Here is a 21340-nt window from a genome sequence, read left to right on the forward strand (position 1 = left end):
AACGAAAGTATTTAAAATAAGTTTCTACTACAGATACGTAACTCTTTTCTATTTCCTAATTCTACATCATAAGTGAAAGCATATATTACTAATAAATCAGATAATAAAAAAGAGAGAGAAAGAGAATGTATTTTTATTTATCATATATTTCTCTTGTAAATATTTTGAAAAAATAATAATTTACATAATTTTCAACCATAAATATTTAAGAATATAAATATATAAATAAATATAAATATATAGGTAATTATATATAGGTAATTAATAAATTAAATAAAATAATTGGGAAATTATCGAAAATTTTTGGTCGATCTCTGAAACAGTTAAAATGTAGAAAAAAATGTTTAGAGGAAAGAATTAAAAATGAAAAATTTGATCTCGGATACTACTGATAAATAAATTCCAAGTATTACCATACCGATCTATATAATTTCTTGCAAAATACCTGTTTTCAATGCCAAGGTATATAATAAAAAACTTTCTTGCTTGATTCCACATAGATACTGTATACATATAGGAAATATCTGGAATCGAGCTGACGTCAGCAAGTGTTGAAAAAAACTGTATACGTATCTGTCTTTCACGCATGATTTTTCTACGTATATATCTATACACACACACACTTTCTTGGATTACGCAGCTTCTTGTTTCAATGTAGGTTAGTAGGTAATATATTTCTTTTACAAAATAAAGAAAATAAAGAAAATAGACATTAAAGGATAGGAATTATTTTAAACGTAAAAGATAGACATTATTTTTCCTATTGGCTCGTTTTTATCACGAATTATTAATAACATTTATAACATAACTTTAAACGTTTGCAATTAAATTTTAACGAAATAAGGTGTCAATTATAAAAATTATTCTTTTATTCGATTAGTTTTTTTGATTTATTTGACTAGTCACTCTTTTTATATCTATCTACAATATGTAAATGTTTAACATTAAATAATTGAAAAAGCTAACCAATTAATATTTCCGAATCGGTTCCCATTAAGGTAATTAAACTGTGTGTAAAATCTGGTTACATTGGATTTGTTCAATTTCTTGCTACAATTACAAAAAATGTAGACACTTAACACAAAAAAAAGAACGACTAAAAAAAGATAAGGATTGTATAAGATTCTTTTCAAATATTTTCTCAAGTTGCTTTCACATTATTATGTTATGACAAAATTGAAATGAACCGTTCGAGATTGTGCTTGTTTTCTTTTACAATTTTTCCATTCTTAACAACCCCTTCCACTTTTGAGTTTCTACATCTCGAATAAAACGATTCCGGAGGATCGCAAACGGTTGTATTTGTCCACGGAAGATGGGAAAGTTTTCGTAAAGGACGACCTATGTGAACGAGATTCCCTCGAGTAGAAATCGATCTGCTTTTCTTCGAGTTGCCGTGTAAATTGCAAAAAGAAACAGAGAAGAAGAAGAAGAGGAAGATACAACGATGAAAACGATGTCGAAGCTTCTCCCTCTTGGTATTTCTGACACGTTCATCTTTCGTCATTGTGTTTTTCGTTGACAATTTCGTCGTCGTCGTCGTCGTCTTCGTCGTCGTTGTCGTCGTCATCACACGTATAAACGTACGTGCAGCGATCAAAGAAAATGGCTGTCGCTCGTGTGACATACATAAAAGGTACTACGATGTAATTAATCTTCTTGTATGACACTTCGGCTGGTTACGCTTGCCAGGAGCTTGCCAGAAGCCAGAACACAACATCCCACTTAACCCGAGACGCCTAGAAAACAATTAATGTGAAATTGATTAATAATTATAGTGTCCTAATTTCTTCCCTCATGTTGTCGGACGTTAGAGACGTGCCAGTCATGCGTGACCCTGAAAGAATAGAAAAGATAGGGTGTAAGAAAGCATCTACAAAATCGGTGTACGAAACTTTTTCCGCTTGAGAAAGATTTTCGATTCGAATCGACGGAAACTCGTTTTACGATCGATACGAAAGATACTTTTAAACAAGGTAATATATATTCGAGGAAGGTATCGTGGATCCAAACGTTCTACTTCCTGGTCTCTAGATCACGAACGATGGTCGATCGTCGGGACGTTTTACTCTTTTTCCGAACATTTATTTGTTCGCCAAGGAAAACGGACAGTCGATTTGGCATTATTTTTCCAGACAGGCAGACTTTATTGATCTACACACCCCTTGGTTGCTATCTATCGAGAGTAAAAGAGATGGAGAGGAAGAGATAAATAGACAGATAGATAGATAGATAGATAGATAGATAGATAGATAGATAGATAGATAGATAGATAGAGAAACGGATAAACGAGGAACGAGATACGAGAGAAAGAGAGGAAACTGCGGAACTGAACGCCCCATAAAGCTAACCAATGCTAATACTTCGCATCTCCGCATTGGCGTCGTCGTTCTCTCTCGTACGTTATTCACGTTCATATGATTTCTACGATGGAACGAACGATCACGTAAATTTCGATAGGACGCCTCTGCATGCCTGGACCGGAATCGGCAATAAACGCGTAACCGAGCCTAATTCGTAACGTTGGCCCAGTCATTGTGGCCCATTGTGAATTCCCTATCTCCTGCCGCAGGAACGACTCGTATAATGCTGGGGTTATCGCCAGGAAACTGCCAGTAACGACTACGGTAAGAGTGTGTACTCTTCCAAAATCGTTGTCGGACTATGGCGATTCTATTATTCAAAATTTCTACGCGTGTCTAAAGTCTCAGCGTGACGAAACACGAGAATCGTTAACTTCCGTCCTCTTCCTTGCAAAAATCGTCCTTTCGAAAGAGTTGATTCGTGAGTTATATTTTAATCTCTCTTTCTCTCTCTCTTCCTCATTCTCTCTCTCTCTCTCTCTCTCTCTCTCTGTGTATCTATCTCTTTCTGTCCACCTTCCTCCTTCGCTCTATTTTTTCCTTCTCTTGAAGAATAACTTGAAGCCAAGAATGTCTAACGACGCCAAGATACTCGTGTTTCTTTCGACGATTATTCACCGAACGAAGCCAAGAAATTTACAAACCCGATCAAGAAGACTAACACGCTGAATGAAGTCGCGAGATTTTGAGGATATAAAAAGTGTCTCTCTCGAGGATACGTCAAGATAAGTTGGCCAAAAATTTGATGCGAATGCACGCATGTACGACGAGCAAATTTTCTTATTGTTAGCATATGAATGGAACGACGAAAATCTAGTCTCTCTCTCTCTCTCTCTCTCTCTCTCTCTCTCTCTCTCTCTCTCTCTCTCTCTCTCTTTCGATACGAGATTTTTTTACTCTTCTTTTGGCACCCTACCGATGAATAAAATTCAGCCTCGCGATATCCGATGACCAAAGAAAGAAAAAGAAAAACGAAAAAGAAACAGGAAAAGAAAAGAAAAGAAAAGAAAAGAAAAGGAGAGGGAAAAAAAAGAACGGGCGGATATAGGCGGGAAAGAAATAGCATTACTTTCGAATTTCTTTTGCTTGGAAATAGTAAGTGGCACGTGCCGAGCGTTTCTATTTCTTCCTGGTTCGAAAAGGGAAGACCAAGCAACGGACGATGGATAGCCCTAGTGGACAGGGAAGAAGGCGAGGAAGTAAATTTGTGAACGCGATGGTCCAACGTAGCACAATGGCTACGTTTAATAGTACATTAAGCACGGTACAGGGAACGATTGAGAGAGAGAGAACGTTACAAGCACCATGACAAACTTCGCCATTCGGCAAAACGATCCTGTCGATCGTGCAAAAGAGGGATGAAAAGGGAAAAGCTTACGACTCGTGCTCTCTCGAAAAGAGATACGATCTTTTTCCTTTTCCTTTTTTTTTTCAACGTTATGACGTAGTTACATTCGAATGTGAAATTTCTCTTAATAAGAGACCGTGCTACGTCGTGGTCGGTTCGTTCAAAGTGTCGGAAGTGTATGAACGAAGAAAAAAGGGAAGAAGAGAGCCGGTTTTTCAAAGAGAGAAAATGACTGCCGTAGGTGTCGAAGAGTTGAGAGAAAGAGAAAAATAGAGATAGAGAGAAAGAGAGAGAGAAAGAGAGAGAAAGAGAGTGGGACTCGAACGAGGCCGCAATTAGGCGGTCCCCGGGGTCGACGAGCAGCGGATGGGGTCGGGCATTATGCAAAGCAGATTTTAAATTTAGATGTGGCCCACCGTGTCCACGCGTTCCTCTTTCTCTTCACTCACTCTCTCTCTCTCTCTCTCTCTCTCTCTCTCTCTCTTTCTCTCTTTCTCTTTTTCTCTTTGGAATAGAGACCGACGAAGAGGAGAAAAAGGAAATACGCAGAAAGGTGGTGCGTAGACGGTTCGCGTGGGTCGTGCCGTCGTGCTCGACAAATTAGCGCGTTTTAAATCCAATCCGAGCTGTCCGGAGAAAGATAAAGAGAAAGAGAAAGAGAAAGAGAGAAAGAGAAAGAGGGAAGGAGGGAGGGAGAGTGAAATAGGAGGGTAACGTTCGCACCCGCTCGACTTTACGTGTGTCTGTGTGTCCGTGTCATTCTCTCCCTATCTCTCTCTCTCTCTTTCTCTCTCTCTCTCTCCCCGTCTCTCGCTCCATGTCTGCTTTGCATTTCTCGCGCGCGTCCAACATTTGAGGTGTAAAATATTAAATCCAAGCGCCTCCGCCATATCGCCTACGTCCTCGGAAAGAGACGAAGAGGGTGGCACCCGGTTGAGAGGAGGGTAGGTAGGTGAAAGGGAGATGGTGTCGTTGATGGTGGGGTGCTAGTAGAGAGAAACGAAGAGGGGTAGGAGAGAGGATATGGCGAGAGGCGATGCTCTGCGGCGCGCACTCAGCGAGTTTACATTTAAATGTAAAAGTGCCGAGTGCTGCTCGACGAAAGCTGCTGTTTTGCATTCGAAAGCTCATGATTGCCTCTGAGCTTTGCTTTTGACGGGGAGTATTTCGAGACTTCGTTCCTACCCGAACGGAGGAGGCTCGTGATATGGGAGAGAGAGAGAGAGGGGGGGGGGGGGGAGAGTGAGTGAGAGTGAGAGTAAGAAGATGAAGGAGGGGATGGGAAAAATTTATACAAACGGAATGCCTGCCGTCTTTCATCGTCGGCCGATCTCAAACTACCTCGGAAAATTCCAAGTTAGATATAGATACTCTAGCTAGCTAGATAGATAGATAGGACGATAAGGTTTCTTGTGAATCCTCGAACAACGCTTTACTTCGATTTTCGATTTCGATTTATATAACTAGTATATTGATCGTGCGACGATCCTTGTCGTTCCTTCGATGCGTACACTGCTTTGGCCATTTATTTCCGGAAACTAATCAATTCTCGGAACGAAACGATGAAGGAGAAACGGCCGTTACGAACGAGCAAACCTGCTGTTATTCTTCTAATATGTATGTTTCTTATGAGCGTTGGTAAAAGGGCTCCCCGGGCCACCCCCACCTACCTCAACCTCTATCCACCTCGGCAGCCCCACCTTACCCCTTGCAATTTCCTATGATAGATCGAGTCCCGTGGACAAGTTCCATTACGGTCCGCGTTCTGAATTATTGAACTGGCAATTCCGCGCCGACACGCGGTACGACTCTGCATCAAAGTGTCAACGGGCTCATTAAGTCTCCAAATCAGGTGAGGCAACGCTTGGTAAAGCGATCGACCGTGCGCTCGCCGATAAACACCGCGGATTAATCGAACTCCGTAGGTATGTACAACTACGTGCTTGTCATCGCTCGTCATCATCTTGGAATGTTTAATCAACTGTTACGAAAGATTTATGCGTTTCGATTACATCTAAAGTAGTCGTCCGATTATATACGCTAGCCGTTGTCGTTCAAATTCATCGCAATGAATGAGAGCAAGAGAGAGAGAGAGAGAGAGAGAGAGAGAGAGAGAGAGAGAGAGAGAGAGAGCTAGAAACGAAGAGAAAAAGTAGGAAATAATTTTCATCGATTCCGAGATAAATGACAAATCATACGTGGAATTACGTCGCGTGTCACGGAATTAAACTCGGTCGTACAGAACGATAGCGTCGAGTTTAGTGTCTTCCAATCAGACTCAAATAAAGTATAGAAACAAGTCGAAAAAAAAATATATATATATATATGTATGTATATATATACAGGTATGTGCATATATGATTTTATATAGATATTATATAATATCATAGTAACCATCGAGGAAAATATACAGATGCATGGAGATACACGATATGCATCTGCGCCGAGTGATATTTCATCGAGCGGAATAAAAGTACCTACGATGTATACGCGCACGAGTGGGATATCTGCATGAAAGTGTACACCAAAGGGATGTAGTATAGCGTTACACGCGATGGACCTCGCGTTCCATATTTTTTCCTATCTATTTCTCTCTCTCTCTCTCTCTTTTTCTCTGTTTCTTTCACTCTCTTTCTTCTCTCCTTTTTTTTAACGAGAATTATCCCATTGCGGTCGAAGAGCAGAACAGATATTTGCATCTCGTTCTCTCGACGAATCGGAAAACGGAAGATCGTCGAAGGAGATTACAAAGATCTCTAATCCCTTGAAATAAGACCTGTTACTACAAACTGCATTCATCGGTTGTAGAGTAAGCATATCTAAGTACTCGATCAACGAGGACTCGGAAAGAGAGTCGCGATCTTTATCGGAACTCGCCCTTCTGGTCCATATGCTGAGCTAATAAGAGCACTAATAACGGCCACCACCCTTCCCCTACGTAAAGAAAGCTGTCACTAAATATTTTTCTTCGACGACGGTTGCCCTGGGAATTCGTGCGTGGTACCAACCCAATTTATATATACATAATAAATACATAAATACATACATATGTACGTACATAAGTACTTATATATATATATATATATATATATATATATATATATATATATCGTGAGTAAAGTGACGTACTTATACATTATATTACTGAGTACTATTGAACGGATATATTCTTCTTATCCAAAAGAATTTGATTTTTGAAAAAGAGTAATGTAAATAATAACGATAACGTTATCAACAAACTCTGTTTGTTGGTAAAAGCTCGAGAGCACTCATAAATGGCAAACGCGATTAAAACCTACAAAGAAAGGGAAGAAGATGGTGTTGATGGTAATGGAAGCGGTAGTTGAAGGAGAGATGGTATTCGATTAAACTCGTTTCACTTCGAATGCAAATCGTCCAATCACGCGTCCGGAAGGCTGCAGCGCTCGACGCTTACTCGCGTAATTTATTCGTAAGGGCGTTAAAGTTTCATAAGTCGTGCACATAAAATGCAGTCGAGAGTGGAGGGTGTCCGCCGGCGTCGTCGTCGTCGTCGTCATCATCGTCGTCGTCGTCGTCGTCGTCGTCGTCGTCGTCGTAGTCGTCGTCATCGTGGTAGTCGTCGTCGTAGTCGTCGTTGTAGTCGTCGTTGGTGGCGTCTATGCCACCCTTCGATATCCCTCTCCCACTCCACCCTCTTCGCCACCTCTGCCGCCGCCCTCTTGGCGCGGCAGAAAATTATGCAGATGGCGGAGAAAAGCTTTGATAAACACGACAGTCTCTGATCGTTATGCAGATCCGCGCCACTGTAAAATGGCGGCAATGTCTCCCTCTCGCTCGTCCACTCGTTCCCTCCCTCGTTCTCTCTTCGTTCCTCCCCGCTTTGCTGGACCCAGGGGTGTTTCAACTTCTCATCCTCCTATCCACTCCTCTCTACCTCTTCTCTTTCTCCTGCCCCATCTCCTCCTACTCTTCATCTGCCGCCGCAGCTCGTTCCTGATTTTCACACCCCGGTCGAGGCATTACCACCCCAAGTCGACGAGGGTGGAAATAACCCACCTTCCTTCCTCTTTCTCTCTCTCTCTCTCTCTTTATCTCTCGCTCTCTCTCGCTCTTTCTCTCTCTCTCTCTCTCTTTCTCTCGCTCTCTCTCTCTCTCTCATTCCCTCTCGCATCTCTTTCTATCTCTCTTCTAGCTTCTGCTCAACCCTCGACTGCGTCTGCGCCGAGTATATATGCACTGCGATTTCATTGGAAGGTCCCGGCTGCTGCTGAAAGACATCCGCACGCTGAAATCTCCCAGCACACCCACCCTCTTTCTCTCTTTCTATTCCTACCCGCTTCGGCAGTCATTGAGACAAGTGAGAAGAACACGTATAATTTTACACCCACCCTAACTGCGGTCCTTCAGCGCCACCAAAATGGTCGTGAAGATGTTTTATTCTTTCATGATTTCTTCCTTTCCTTTTTCCTCTTCTTTTATTCTTTTTTCTCGTTTCTCGAAAAAACGAGTATCGCGAGCAAGCAAGCAAGCGAGTTATACTTAGAGATCGTTCATCCCTCGTTGAGACTAAAGTTTCTCTTAAATTAACGGATCGTGGTACTTGTGTACTATGTCGGGGACAACGATGATGACGAGAGTACAAGAGAATTGGCGTTTCACGCTATCAACGGACATAGGACGGATATACGGGGCGTGGTTTTACCATTCAGTCTCGACCAATTGCTCTCTACCAAGGATCATTACTTAATTGCTCTTCGGTCCTCCCTACTCTTCCTTTTCTTTGTCTCTCTCTCTCCCTCTCTCTTTCTCTCTCTCTCTCTCTCTCTCTCTCTGTTTCTCGCTCGTTTGGCTTCAATTCAGTCGTAATTTTTACAATCATTCAGAAATTATTTCTTTTTACCGACATTAAAAAAACCGCAGCTATCAATAAAAAAGAATGTCTGTAATAAGATATACAAGAGGAATCAGATTAAAATTTTGTATATTTAAGAATGAAAGTATAAGCTTAAATAAACTAAATGAATATCTAATCTAACGACTCGAGTAATAATTCATTTAATAGCCTCACGATTTTATTATCGTATCGAGTATTCCTTTATCTCTTTGTCGAACTCCTATAAGTTTTTTGTAAAGAATTTTTTTCCTCTTTATCTCATTTTTTTTTTCTTTGAAATTACGGACAACACTTTATGATAGAATCGAAAATAGCATCGTATCGTTCAAAAAAAAAAAAGAAGCAATGACAATATAAAATTAGTTTCTTTCTGTCTCGGAAGTATACAATTTCGTTTTATGACATATTTGAATATATTGAAAAAAAAAGAGATACTTCGAGCGTTCAATTATCCTGAAACACTTTGTATATCTGCACACATATGTTTTTATATACATATATACACGCAAGAGTACAAATTGGACCGCGAGCGAAATTGGCCTGACAGTTTAGCTATGACAAAAGCACAATAGAATGCACCGTTTCCTGAACGCAGCGTGCAGCTGTAATTCCTCCGTCTATCCGTCCGTATCTTCTTTCTCTCTCTTCCCTTTCTCTCTGTCTCTCTCTCTCTCTCTCTCTCTCTCTCTCTCACTCTCAACTTTACCATAATACACGCATCTACCTACGTCCTCCCACTTTTCTTACTCTTTCCTTCCTTATATATTTCTTTTTTTTCTACATTTCCCCAAAGAGTCACTGAAATTGCGGATATCGTAGACAGTTTAATATCGTGTCGCTGTCACGAATACTCGTTAGCGAACGCGATACTTTAATCGCGATTTAATACCTACGACCTACTCTGTGAGTAATAAAAACGCGATCGAATATAAACAAGAGAGTAAGTCAACTCTCGGTCGTTCGGAATAAACAATATTTGATTATTCGATTATCTAACGAAAAAAAGGATAACATAATTTTGTGTTAAGTTTCTGAACGAAGTTGGAGAAAAAAATTGTTTTACAACAAACTTCGACTCGTTTTTCTTTTCTTCTTGTAGAGATATCGATAAAACGAAGAAGAAGAAAAAGAAGAAAAAGAAGAAGAGAAGAATAATCCGCGAGACGATTCGCGAGCAGCGACAAAACGACGAATTTTCCACGAGGAGCGCAGCCTGGTTCTAAGTGGTCGACGTATGATGACGGTTATTACCATGATGCGCTGTTTCCTGCGACCGTGAATACCTTCTACGTACGCGCCGACACGCAAACATACACGAGGAACATATATACACGGATACAAGTGACTCTTTGCACGCGTAACTTGCGCGCAAACGCCGATATTGGAGTAAGAGAAACAGAGATAGAGCCAGAGATATAGATATACATAGAAACAGAGAGAAAGAGAGAGAGAGAGAGAGAGAGAGAGAGAGAGAGATAGAGAAAGAGAAGAGTGTATGCGTGAGCGTCCTGCGCACCCCGTCTCTGTAACCGAGCATTTCGTCATTATATAATATACTCGTTTACACAGAACATTATTGTCGCAAATATGTCATTAATGTCGGAAATCAGCGGCGCGTATTGTAACCGCCTTTGCGTGATGCGGTTTTCCAGATTTTGCTTTGCCTCGGCAAAAGTCTCTCTCTCCCTCTGTGTCTTTTTATTACTTTTCTCTCTCTCTCTCTCTCTCCTTTCTTTTTCTCTCTCTCGCTCTCAAACGTAGATTCTCCGGTCGGTGGAGGCTCACAGGAAGTTACCCATACGTCATTGTTCCTGCTAAACGAGTTGCTGCCAGCCAGAAGACTTGCGAATGCCAACGGTTCGTCGTTCATTATAAGGTGGATATATACGATACGTTTTCGTACAAAATACTGTAATCACAGTTTCGCGTTTAGTTGACTCTTTCGATTCAGAATATTCAGTCATTCGTAAGCGTTTTTAAAATAGAACTTGGTTAATTTTTCAAACCATTGAAATTCATATTCGTTTTATTCTCCGTGTTTTATTTTCTAACTGGAAGATCTAAACTCGCGAGATCTATTCTGGAACTCTCTCTCTCTCTCTCTCTCTCTCTCTCTCTTTATCTGACGCTAGCACGCGATAATAATATAATTCGATTGAAGAGAACGAGCGAGAGAACCAATAAGAGACTGCCTTTAATCGGGTTACTTCGTTACCGTGTTACTCCGTTACTCGCCGCGGTGATATCAACGGAATATCAATTATAGTGATTAACCAAGACGCCTGGCACGAGCACAAACTTTGTCTCTCCCTCGGGAGCTCGCTGAAAAGGATAGGAAGAGGGATAGGAACTTGGTCTCGTAAGGAAGACTAAAGACAGATAGAGGGAGAGAGAGAGAGAGAGAGAGAGAGAGAGAGAGAGAGAGAGAGAGAGAGAGAGAGAGAGAGAGAGAGAGAGAGAGAGAGAACGATCGAACGAACAAGTTAGAGAGAGATAGAGAGGAAGTGTAAGGGTCGTAAGGACAGAATAACATCTTTTGTCAGGTTCGAATTAGCCAGTGGAATATTCAAATCGTCGAGCTGCTCGAGCAGATCTCTTGGAGATATTTCAATCACTTCGAAAGAGATCTCTCGAGTGATTACTACTTTCCTTTGATTTCGAAGTAGACGACTCGACACTTTCGCAAATTCTTCCAGTTTCTTTCACGATTCTCAAGCCAGTTTCGAGAGTACGAATTTGCGAGTGATTCCAACGAACGCGATCGATCTCGCGTTAGCCTAGTTATGGGCAACGAGCTTTCGAGGAGACGGACAATGAATTAGGTACGGTTCCGTGATCTGCTAAAATTAGGCCCGAGGCCAGATTATAATAATGTTGGAATCAGGGGGTTGGTCGATCGTATAAAAGTATAGTTGGAGGTGCCAGTGTGTCCTCTCTCTTTCTCTTTATTTCTCTTTCTTCTACACAGCTGTCTAAGCAGGGCGTGCTCACAATTGCCATGTTCTTCTGTTGGCTTTAACCAACCGTAAACGCCGAAAATCTAATCGACGAAAATTCAATTTCACGTCGACAATACGAACCTCTACGCGGATTATCGCACGTAGAACGCTGCCTGAACAAGTCCGACACGTTCGTATATTTCCAAAAATTACAACGAAATCGTCCGAACAGAGAATCGCATCGTGAATTCGTAACGGGCAAAGGATTCGTATCTGCGATCCTTCAGCTAACGATCCTTTTGCTTCACGCTTGGGGATCTAACGTTCTAACGATGAATGCGAACTACACGCTTAAGCCCTTCGACAAACTCTCGATCTAACGTCTACAGCTTCATCGTTACAGAACCATCATTCTAACGAACTAGGGTGACCGATTTCTTTTCTAATTCACAATTTTAATATCGTTGAATAGTCGCCTTTGATCAAGCTACTCTAAGTCGATCGATTTCATATAGATCGTCATTAATATATGCTAATTTGCGAATTAAATTCAACATTCATTGTGTAATCGAATCGAAATTAATTGTGAAATATTATCGTTAAATTTGTGCTAGAATCTAAGTAAATCGTTACATAATATCTCGGATATCCCAAGATAATATGTAAAATCTATTAAAAAAGTAAAAAAAAAATGATTTACTTGATACATAAGTATTATATATATATATATATATATATATCTGCATAATAATACATAATATCAAATAAAACGACAAATTTATTTCCATTCTCCTAATTAGTATTCTTGTGAAAGAAAAAAAAAAAAAAGAAAAAAGAACGAAAAAATACGATTACTTGTTTTAATGGAAAAAAAACATATGTTCGTTCGAAAACTCACGGATCTTAAATTTTCGCGTATTGGTCGCAGTTTACGTCTAATCCTACTAATCTCCGATCGTAAATTCAACGAAAGGACCTTGTGGAGGCCGCTTACTTTTTCACATTTCCATGAAAAAAGGATTTCGAATCGGGTCTCGATCTTTTTTTTTTCTCGTTCCTCGTCACGCGAGATGAGGATGAAGAGACGGGGACGAGATGGTATTAGGGATGAATTATCGCAGAATCAAAATAATTCGATAGATGGGGTGACGCGTATTACGAGAAGGGGCGAACGTTCCTGCACGTTGGGGTGCAAAAACATCATTCGAGATACTCCGATAAAGTATTGTCACAGCGATTAGGACGTTTCTCTAGTTTTCTCTTTTTTTTTCCTTTTTTCTTTCTCTCTTTTCTCTCTCGTAGACATAAATTGATCGATATCGTACGATAAATATCTTCATATAAATACCCACGCAAATCGTAAAATTTATTTCAATCGATACGACGAGCAATTAATTAACATTTAAAAATCTTTGCGTACGATAACGACAAATTGGACAAAATTTCTTCAGCCTTCGTAGGACAGTCGCGTTTATTCGTTTGAGCTAATTTTTTGGGCGTGGTCCCGTCCATTAGATCCTCGTCGAATCCTCCAGGCCAGATTGACGCCGTGGCTTGGAAAAAGCAGTCCTTGCAGCTGTTCGATTTACTTCTTCGTTAAACTCTGCTGAGTCTTCGTAGAATTACGATCGCGAAATTATTTTGCAGAAACTTTTAAGTCGTAGAAAACTCGTTATATTAAATCAAAGAAAAACGAATTAAATAAATAAATAAATAAATAAATAAATAAAATGATTCATTTAAAAAAAGAGGATCTCTCTTTGAGAAGGGAGTTTTAACGCTCGGAAAGAATACGTCAGGTGGTCGAGTTTAAACGACACAATAGCTCGATCCGGGAGGAAAATCCGCTGGCTAAATCTCTCATTCAAATGTGATCGCTCGATCCCCCTCTACCCTTGAATGCATCGAACGATGGCTAAGTAGGTACTTAGTTGCACATTTGGCTCGGAACTTTCCGAGAGCGTGGTCCCTGATCCATCGAGGACTCGCGACACGCGATTCCAGATCTTATCTTTTGCTAAGCAGCACCAACTACCACTCGAGCCGAATTTGTACACCCTTCACCGGTCTGGCTATTATGTTGTTCTTTTTAACAGCGACGAACGGATCAGTTTCTTTTTTTTTTTCTTTTCTAACCTTTAAAGTTATCGTAACGATCGATAAATGTCCGTGAAAAAATATTATTTTTAAGCACGGCTCTTTGTCAGTCATTTTTATTCGGTAGATTCGATCTCGATGTATAAAAAGGAAAGTAAAAAGGAAGAGAGTAAAAGAAAGAAGGTGGAAAGAGAGAGAGAGGGAGAGGGAGAGAGAGAGAGAGAGAGAGAAAGAAAGTAAATTGCTTTTCTCGGAACTAATTGATATTATTCGAGACAACCGAAAAGGGAGGAGAAGTTGTCGTATCGCTTTCTATTATCGGCCGAAGTAACAATGAAATTTCAAACGGTTCGTAGATAATTAAGCATGATCGGGAAAGGTCCGATTACGGTCGCGACACGGACGAGAATAATTAGTTTTAATTGCCTCCGCCGAAACTTATCCCTCCTCGTTGACGTATTAAGGGCAAAGTTAGAGGGATCGCGGGGTGTTCGCGTTGCTTTAGTTAGGGGATGGGGGTTCTAGGTTTTGCGAAGCGTGAGCAGGTAAGGTATACACGTACTACGTGACACGGTTGGTAAACCCAAAGCTGGCTTTGTTAAGCTCGGATTCTGAGTGCCTTTGATACGTGTACTTGCACGCTAACTAACCACCAACCTAAGCTATTCGTTGCTCCCACCATGTATATGTATATGTATATATACGTATATATATGTATATGTATATATATATGCGTATATATGTGTACGAACGAGGAAATGTACGTGTTATTCTCCTTTGTATGTTCCTGCATATATATGCACTTTCTCGCAAGGTATATCGTGTCTTAGCCAGGGACGTGTCATCGTTCATCCCTTCTCGTGATCACTTTATTTTCTTTTTCTTACCCTCATCGATTATATGACAGTTATTATCGACGATATCTCTAACAATGGTTTACATATTATTTAATTTCCAATCAATGTTTTCTATCTTTTTCGATACGTTCAAATTTATGCTTTTACAAATATATGATTTCGTTTTCTCTCTTCTTTCTTTTTTTTCTCTTTTATTTTTCTTTTCTCTTTTTCTTTTCTCTCTTCTCTTTGTTTTATTCTTTTTTTTCTTTTTTTGTTCTTCTTTTTTTTTTTTTTGGTACAAGTTGATACTTATTCGTTTTAATTTATGAAAGGAGACTTTGTCGAGATGACGCAAATTTAAGATGGCGACCGACGAGTCCGTCCCTGCCACGCGATTCTACGTAAAGTCTTTGTCGCCGTGTACTAGTATGACTTACACGAGTTCATCACGATACGTTTCCAACTGGGAATTGAATTTCGGTGGTAATTTTAATGTTGTTGCGGGGGTCGGTAGAAGGAGGTCGTTCCGAGACAGAGGGTAACTAATAGAGCCGCCGCCGTCTCTACTACATTGCCTAATCGTATCGTAGACTTGAAATTTCTTCTTATATCAATCTCAGTCTTTTATAATATCTTCGAAAAGATTTTCGCGAAATTAATGTCAGATAATATATCTTTTTTTAGTTTTATTGAAAAAAAGAAAGAAAGGAAAAGAAAGAAAAACAAGAAACGAGAATAAATTTTAATTGCGGGACTAACGATACGAAATCTCTTGACCTTGAATTATGTTTTTCATAAAATTGAGATAGTTTTCAGAAGAAAAAAAAATAGAAATGAAAAGATATATTTTCTTATGGTTTTCTCAAAGAATCTCCGAAAATCGAAGGTCTACAAAGGCGAAGCGCCATAACCACTTAAGGAAGCTTTCCCAAAGCTTCTCCAAACGACGAAATCTGCGTCGTGAGAATAAGCGGATTTTCTCACCGATGGAGTGCCTGACGTTATATCTTTATAAATGGAAGCACTCGAGACCCTCGGAATAAGGACACCTTATATCGCTCAAAGGATCTGCAAAATTATGCTTACGCTATGAAAGCGAAAAAGGCTGATAAATATCCTTGTAATAAATCGTTTGAATATTACATATATACATATAATACACAAACACATGTATATGTGTATCTATGTAGATCTATGATAGTCTATTATTCACTCATTGATTCTATTTTTAATAAGTATTAATAATTAACATTAATATTTCCATTGTAAATTTTAATAATTAATTTATAAAATCTGTTGAACATCTGATCTTTGAAAATACAAACTAACTTTATAAACTCTAAACTTAATAGTTAAATTATAATTAAACAAATATATTAAGGTTGATAAAGCGGTCACGATCGTTGTCAACACTAGTTCCATCTGGGTTCTGTAGAGAAAGTTAAAGTCGTCTGAAGTTGTACGGTAAATATGTTGAATGTTTACCTCATGATACATCGATATATTTACTTTGTGAGAAAGGGAAAAACTGCAATGCCATTTAAGCGATGAATGTTGAACTAACTGCATTTGATGGTAATGTAGGAAATTATAATTTGATTCCTTTTTTCGCCCATAGATGATAGTATGTGTAAATACTAGTCCGTTAAGAAATGACAGTAGGTTGTAAAACGTGTGCATATCCTGAAGAAAATAATTTTTATAATACTATGAATAAATAAAGCTGTCATAAAACAAAATATGGATCTAGATACCGAGAAAGTAATAAATCTTGTATTCCCTGATGGAATACCAGGTAAATCATTGGAAATTTTTATTTCTTGTAATACGTTGCTGTTACTTTTATATAAACATAATAAATATAATATACATATCATTGATACATTTGTATTTTATACAAAAAAGAATAAAAGGAAGTTTCATAAGATATTCTGATTTTTCATATTTTTTATGACTTATTATAGAACCATGGAAGGAAAATTCAAACTTTGGTCAATATCTGTCAAAACTTGGTGGATTTGATGTTGATCAATTAAGTAAGTTTTACTGTAACATGTAATTATATTTACGATATAAACTATATTTTAATATATACAAAATATCCAATAAATTTGTTGTAATATTAACGATGCCTTTTAAATTAAAGTTAAAGAACCCGATCATTTATCGGATGAGAGAAAATCAGTATTAGAAACTACTCAAGAATTGGTATTTGGAAATTATAAAACTTTTATACAAACTGCGGAGAGTTCTAGAGAAATATTTAAGGAGGTAATAATATGCAATATATAATCTTTTTTGTTGTTTAATTTGATAATCGATTAATCATGTTATATCGTTTCAAGTTTAATGAGACCGAAATACGTCTCGATAGGCTGGTGCAAAAAATTCCAGAATTTGTGGAAAAGTGCCAAACGTTTTGTGATACTTCTAAAGATATTAGTACACGTAGAAGAATAAATAGTTTAACATTAACAAGAAATGCTGAATTACTTGAGGTATTAGAGATGCCACAATTAATGGAGTCTTGTTTAAGAAGCAATCAATATAATGAAGCGTTAGAACTTTCTCAATATGCGCGCCAGTTAGGGGCTAAGCATGGCGATATTCCAATTATAGCGGTATGTATATTATAGGAAATATATATCAAAACTAAATAAAAAATGAAACACTTTCTTAAATAATCATATAGTCTATAGTAGCAGAAATTGAAAGTAGTTGGTCTGGAATGGTCGGACAAGTTGTTGGATCGCTTAGAGGAGATTTGCCGCTTCCAAGATGTTTGCAACTAGTAGGACTCTTACGTTCCATGGATGCTTTTACAGAACCTGAGCTTCGTATAAAATTTCTTCAAGCACGCGATAGTTGGCTGCAAAGTCTTTTGAATGCTATTCCAAAAGAAGATCGTAAGTTATCTATGTTATATATATATTTACAAATAACCAATACTTGACAGTAATTTGTATTAATCTTTTTAGCTAATCTTCATGTAACGAAAACTATAGAATTATCTAGGATACATTTGTTTAATATTATAACACAATATAGAGCTATGTTCAACGATGACGAACTGATAATGCCTGGTAGGGATCCAAATGTAAATGAATCAGCTATATTTTATCATTGGCTAGATGAAAAGGTATCATCTACACCTTATTAATTTCTCAATCGTAAAACTTATTAACTTCTTATCATTATCATTATTATTATTATTATTATTATTATTATTATTATTATTATTATTATTATTATTATTATTATTATCATCATTGTAGATAACGCAGTTCCTTACAACATTAGAACAAGATTTACCAGGTGTAACATCTATAGATTCCATTTTGGGTCAGTGCACATATTTTGGTTTATCATTTGGTAGAGTAGGTGCTGATTTTACAGGACGAATGTCTGATATATTTGTAAGAGTAATAGGAGACCGATTCGAATTAGCTGTTAGAAGAACGACACGAAAATTTGAAAAAGATATGGAGACATTTACATTAATTAATAAACCACAAAGAACTGATATTAAGTCTGAAACTACAACTAAATCTGTATGTATATTGTTCATTTAATTGTTCTTATATATATCAAAAAATATACATCTAAATATTATAATATTTGATAGGAAATTCCACCAGAACAACTTGTAGAATTTTATCCATTAGCAGAATATTGTAATGGATTAATTTCTGCATTTAATGAACTTAGACTATGTGCACCAGTCGCAGTATCCACCATGTGCACTAAACTTTTGCAAGAATCACTCCACTCTGTAGCTAAAGCAATGTTAATTTTTTATAAACAAGAACAACAGGTATATTATAGCAAATACATTTTCCTACGGATGTTCTTTCCATTTTATTAAGATCGAATATCTTTTATATAGGCATTTGCTGCTATAGAGCGAGATAATATGATTAAATTTGCAGAATGCTTGAGTGAATATTTAATTTCTTATATACAGTATTGTATACATGCTATCTTTCCACCAAATCAAGTCTCAAAGCATTTGGGAATTTCAGAAATCGTACTACAGCAAGAGGTATATACATATAAAATATTTTCTATAAATTTCTGTTTCTCAGTATAAAATAGATATAAGATGAATAATGTTATCTATAATATTTAATTACAGGGCATTACATATTTGGATCATAAAAGTATATTAGAACCTGTACTATTTTTACTACCACCTACTGCAAGTTTAAAAGCTTCTATTGTATCTAAACTACCTTTGCCTACTACACAAAATATTCTAAACTCTGGTAATATTTCTACAAATTCTGAAAATTCGAAAAATTCGGAAGAAGTTGTTGCTACATCAATCCAGAAAATAGAAATAATTGAAACTAAAGAAACAATAGAGAATAATATGAAAGATGAAAAATCTAACATCAAAGATGAAGAATCTACCGAAGGAGATATTAAACAAATTTCAACGCAATCAACAGAAAACATTTTAACATCTATAAATCCTAGTAGTTCTAAATCAGAATAAATTATTGTAAATTTAAAAAAAGAAATGAATTATGTGCTATTTTGTGCTTGAATAATATAAATGAAATAAATCATATTTTTATTTATATATGTATTAAACGATACACAAGTAACTTTTCTTTTCATACATACTTCAATTGGCATGATTGAAAATATAATAATTTGATACATGATTCAAAGCAAGCAAATATAAATTAGAATTTATATTATTTTTCCAAGTATAACAAACATAAATTTCCTCGATGCAATAACATACAGACACATTATTTGATATGTTTCAATACTTTTAGTACATCTAATATATATAATATAAGTATAATAAAATAATAAAGAAAACATAAATAAATAAATATAAATAATAAATAGACCAGAAAAAGATAAATAAATATAAATAAATTTTGATTTTACGACGACGAAGACTCTATAGTCGTTATATGATAATTACCACTTGATTGTCTTTTGTAATGTACAGCCTTTAAAGACATCATCGATTTAATTTTAACTTTAGAGTTACCTTTCGACATTGTGGACGACGAAGCTAAAGAAGTACATACGTGGTTTTTATTTCGAGACGAAAGATATCTCTTCATTTTACGATTCGAATCACGATTAGGTCTATTCATTTTAAGCTTCGCATTAAATTCCTTAAATGACATTAATTTACCATTTTGTTTCTCTATTTCACAATCCGTACTATCGCTTGAACTGAACATTAATTTTTCTTTTTTCTTAATCCATTTTCCTCTCCGCCATTTTGATTTACAGGATTTCGAATCACTTTCATTGTCTGATATATAAACAATCTTATCATTGTTTGTTGTTAACAAACCCGTTCTTTTATTGAAACTACCCTTGATTCTAGACAATTCTCTGGTTTTCAATAACTTTAATTTCTCTCCATCAAGTATATTTAAAATATCGCCAACATCTGTATCTGAAGATAAAATAACGTTCCTCTAAATTATAGAATACATGTACAACATATTACATGTAAACAATGTCATTACAACAAAAACAAAATAATACTTAAAAAAGCCAAAATAAATTAGAAAAATATTTATTTCGCGCGTGAAATTTAATGATTGAATAAATGCGAAAACTCACCAGTATCACTTTCTGTATCAATCTTTTTTGTATCAGCCTTATAGATGTTACTAGATCGAAAATGTTGAGGGAATTCATCGGAATGCTCTGATATGTATTTATCCCATAATAAATCGGCACTATTCGTAGGTATTTGAACATCTACGAGCCAATTTCCACTTTCTCTATTTACTAATAACTTTTTCGCCGATGTTTTTTCTCTCGCCGATGGGTACTTCTTAACCTGATTTGATCTCACTAATAACAATTAATAATAAAGAGGGAATTTATCAATTTGTGAATTTACTAAAAAAACTATATTCATAATTCCGAATAATTTCCATACCAAAAATAGGAGAGATACGATCAATTTCTTTGTTATCTTCATCCAAAAATACTAAATCATCTTCTTTATCGACGATATCTTTGTTCGGAGAATTATCGTTTGATCTTAAAGAGATTAAACTCGGTGAGAGTAAGAAATTATTGTGATCGTTATATTTCGCATCACGTATACGTTCCGGAGTTTCGTATAATTTATATGGAATTTCTTGTTGATTTTTCTTTTCTTTCGTTTGTAATAATTTTATTTTATCCGTATACGTATCTATAGATTGTGTTTCCCATTCGCTATTAGAGGTTTCCGATAAGATTAATCTTCTTCCTTTTTTATTATAATAGGCAGCTTTCTTATACAATTTTCTAACTCTTCGTTTACGTTTGATTTTTTTGTTATTAGTACTACTATCGGATGCAATTCTTTTAATACCACTTGTATTTATTTGTTTTACACCATCCGACGAGCTATGCTTTATGTCGGACATCGACAATGAACTATTTGGGAATTCACTTTCGATGGGAGTGCTAATCACTTTATTTGCCTTTTTATACATCTTCGTGATTAAATAAAATGAAATTCTTGAGTTTTATCCCGACGAAGATTAAATATGACTTGATTTCGCATCTACGTCTATCGAGCATTATATTATGAATATACAAGTTTTTCTTTCCTTTGCGAGACGTTCTGACCTTCCGCAAGTATACACAAATGACTTATAAGAATATAAGTAAATAAGAAAATAGCATATGGTCGTTATCATTCGAGAGAAAAGACAGGATAATTGTTTATAGGAAAATTCGTTAATAACCTACATTTATTATATATTTCTTTTTAATATAAAATGATAAATTTTAACCTGAAACAGAATCGTATTTATATATATATATATATATATATATATATATATATATATATATATATATATAAACCGACTTCAAAGCATTTGTGTTGACATGAA

The 21340-nt window shown here is 36.7% G+C and overlaps 2 protein-coding genes across 3 annotated transcripts; one reads left to right on the forward strand and one right to left on the reverse strand.

The window, feature by feature from the left end:
* The first annotated feature begins 16112 nt into the window (after positions 1 to 16112).
* LOC127073055 (conserved oligomeric Golgi complex subunit 8) lies at positions 16113 to 19203 on the forward strand. Its single transcript, XM_051014071.1, has 10 exons — positions 16113 to 16257; positions 16427 to 16498; positions 16609 to 16733; positions 16808 to 17083; positions 17155 to 17368; positions 17441 to 17601; positions 17738 to 18013; positions 18088 to 18276; positions 18349 to 18504; positions 18598 to 19203. The coding sequence occupies exons 1-10, from the start codon at positions 16203 to 16205 to the stop codon at positions 18958 to 18960; spliced, it is 1887 nt and encodes a 628-aa protein (XP_050870028.1). The 5' UTR covers positions 16113 to 16202; the 3' UTR covers positions 18961 to 19203.
* A 22-nt stretch (positions 19204 to 19225) lies between these two features.
* Positions 19226 to 21042, reverse strand: LOC127073058 (uncharacterized). 2 transcript variants are annotated; one of them, XM_051014076.1, is made up of 4 exons: positions 20389 to 21042; positions 20064 to 20300; positions 19624 to 19893; positions 19226 to 19497 (listed from the first exon to the last, which is right to left on the reverse strand). In XM_051014076.1, exons 1-4 carry the CDS (start codon positions 20933 to 20935, stop codon positions 19364 to 19366), a joined length of 1188 nt encoding a protein of 395 aa, XP_050870033.1. In that variant the 5' UTR covers positions 20936 to 21042; the 3' UTR covers positions 19226 to 19363. The 2 variants fall into 2 exon arrangements, with proteins under 2 accessions (XP_050870033.1, XP_050870032.1); XM_051014075.1 differs by having other exon boundaries at positions 19226 to 19893.
* Between the last annotated feature and the right edge of the window lie 298 nt (positions 21043 to 21340).

The sequence above is a fragment of the Vespula vulgaris genome, chromosome 2, assembly GCF_905475345.1.
Source record: "Vespula vulgaris chromosome 2, iyVesVulg1.1, whole genome shotgun sequence".
Classification (NCBI taxonomy): domain Eukaryota; kingdom Metazoa; phylum Arthropoda; class Insecta; order Hymenoptera; family Vespidae; genus Vespula; species Vespula vulgaris.

Excerpts from the sequence above, each read along its gene's own strand:
- LOC127073055 (XM_051014071.1), top strand. The coding sequence starts at position 16,203 with ATGGATCTAGATACCGAGAAAGTAATAAATCTTGTATTCCCTGATGGA. Across the intron at positions 17,369-17,440 it reads TGCTATTCCAAAAGAAGATC|CTAATCTTCATGTAACGAAA; the intron begins GTAAGTTATCTA and ends TAATCTTTTTAG. Across the intron at positions 18,277-18,348 it reads TTTATAAACAAGAACAACAG|GCATTTGCTGCTATAGAGCG; the intron begins GTATATTATAGC and ends TCTTTTATATAG.
- LOC127073058 (XM_051014075.1), bottom strand. The coding sequence starts at position 20,935 with ATGTATAAAAAGGCAAATAAAGTGATTAGCACTCCCATCGAAAGTGAA. Across the intron at positions 20,301-20,388 it reads TCGTATCTCTCCTATTTTTG|TGAGATCAAATCAGGTTAAG; the intron begins GTATGGAAATTA and ends AATTGTTATTAG. Across the intron at positions 19,894-20,063 it reads TGATACAGAAAGTGATACTG|ATACAGATGTTGGCGATATT; the intron begins GTGAGTTTTCGC and ends TTTTATCTTCAG.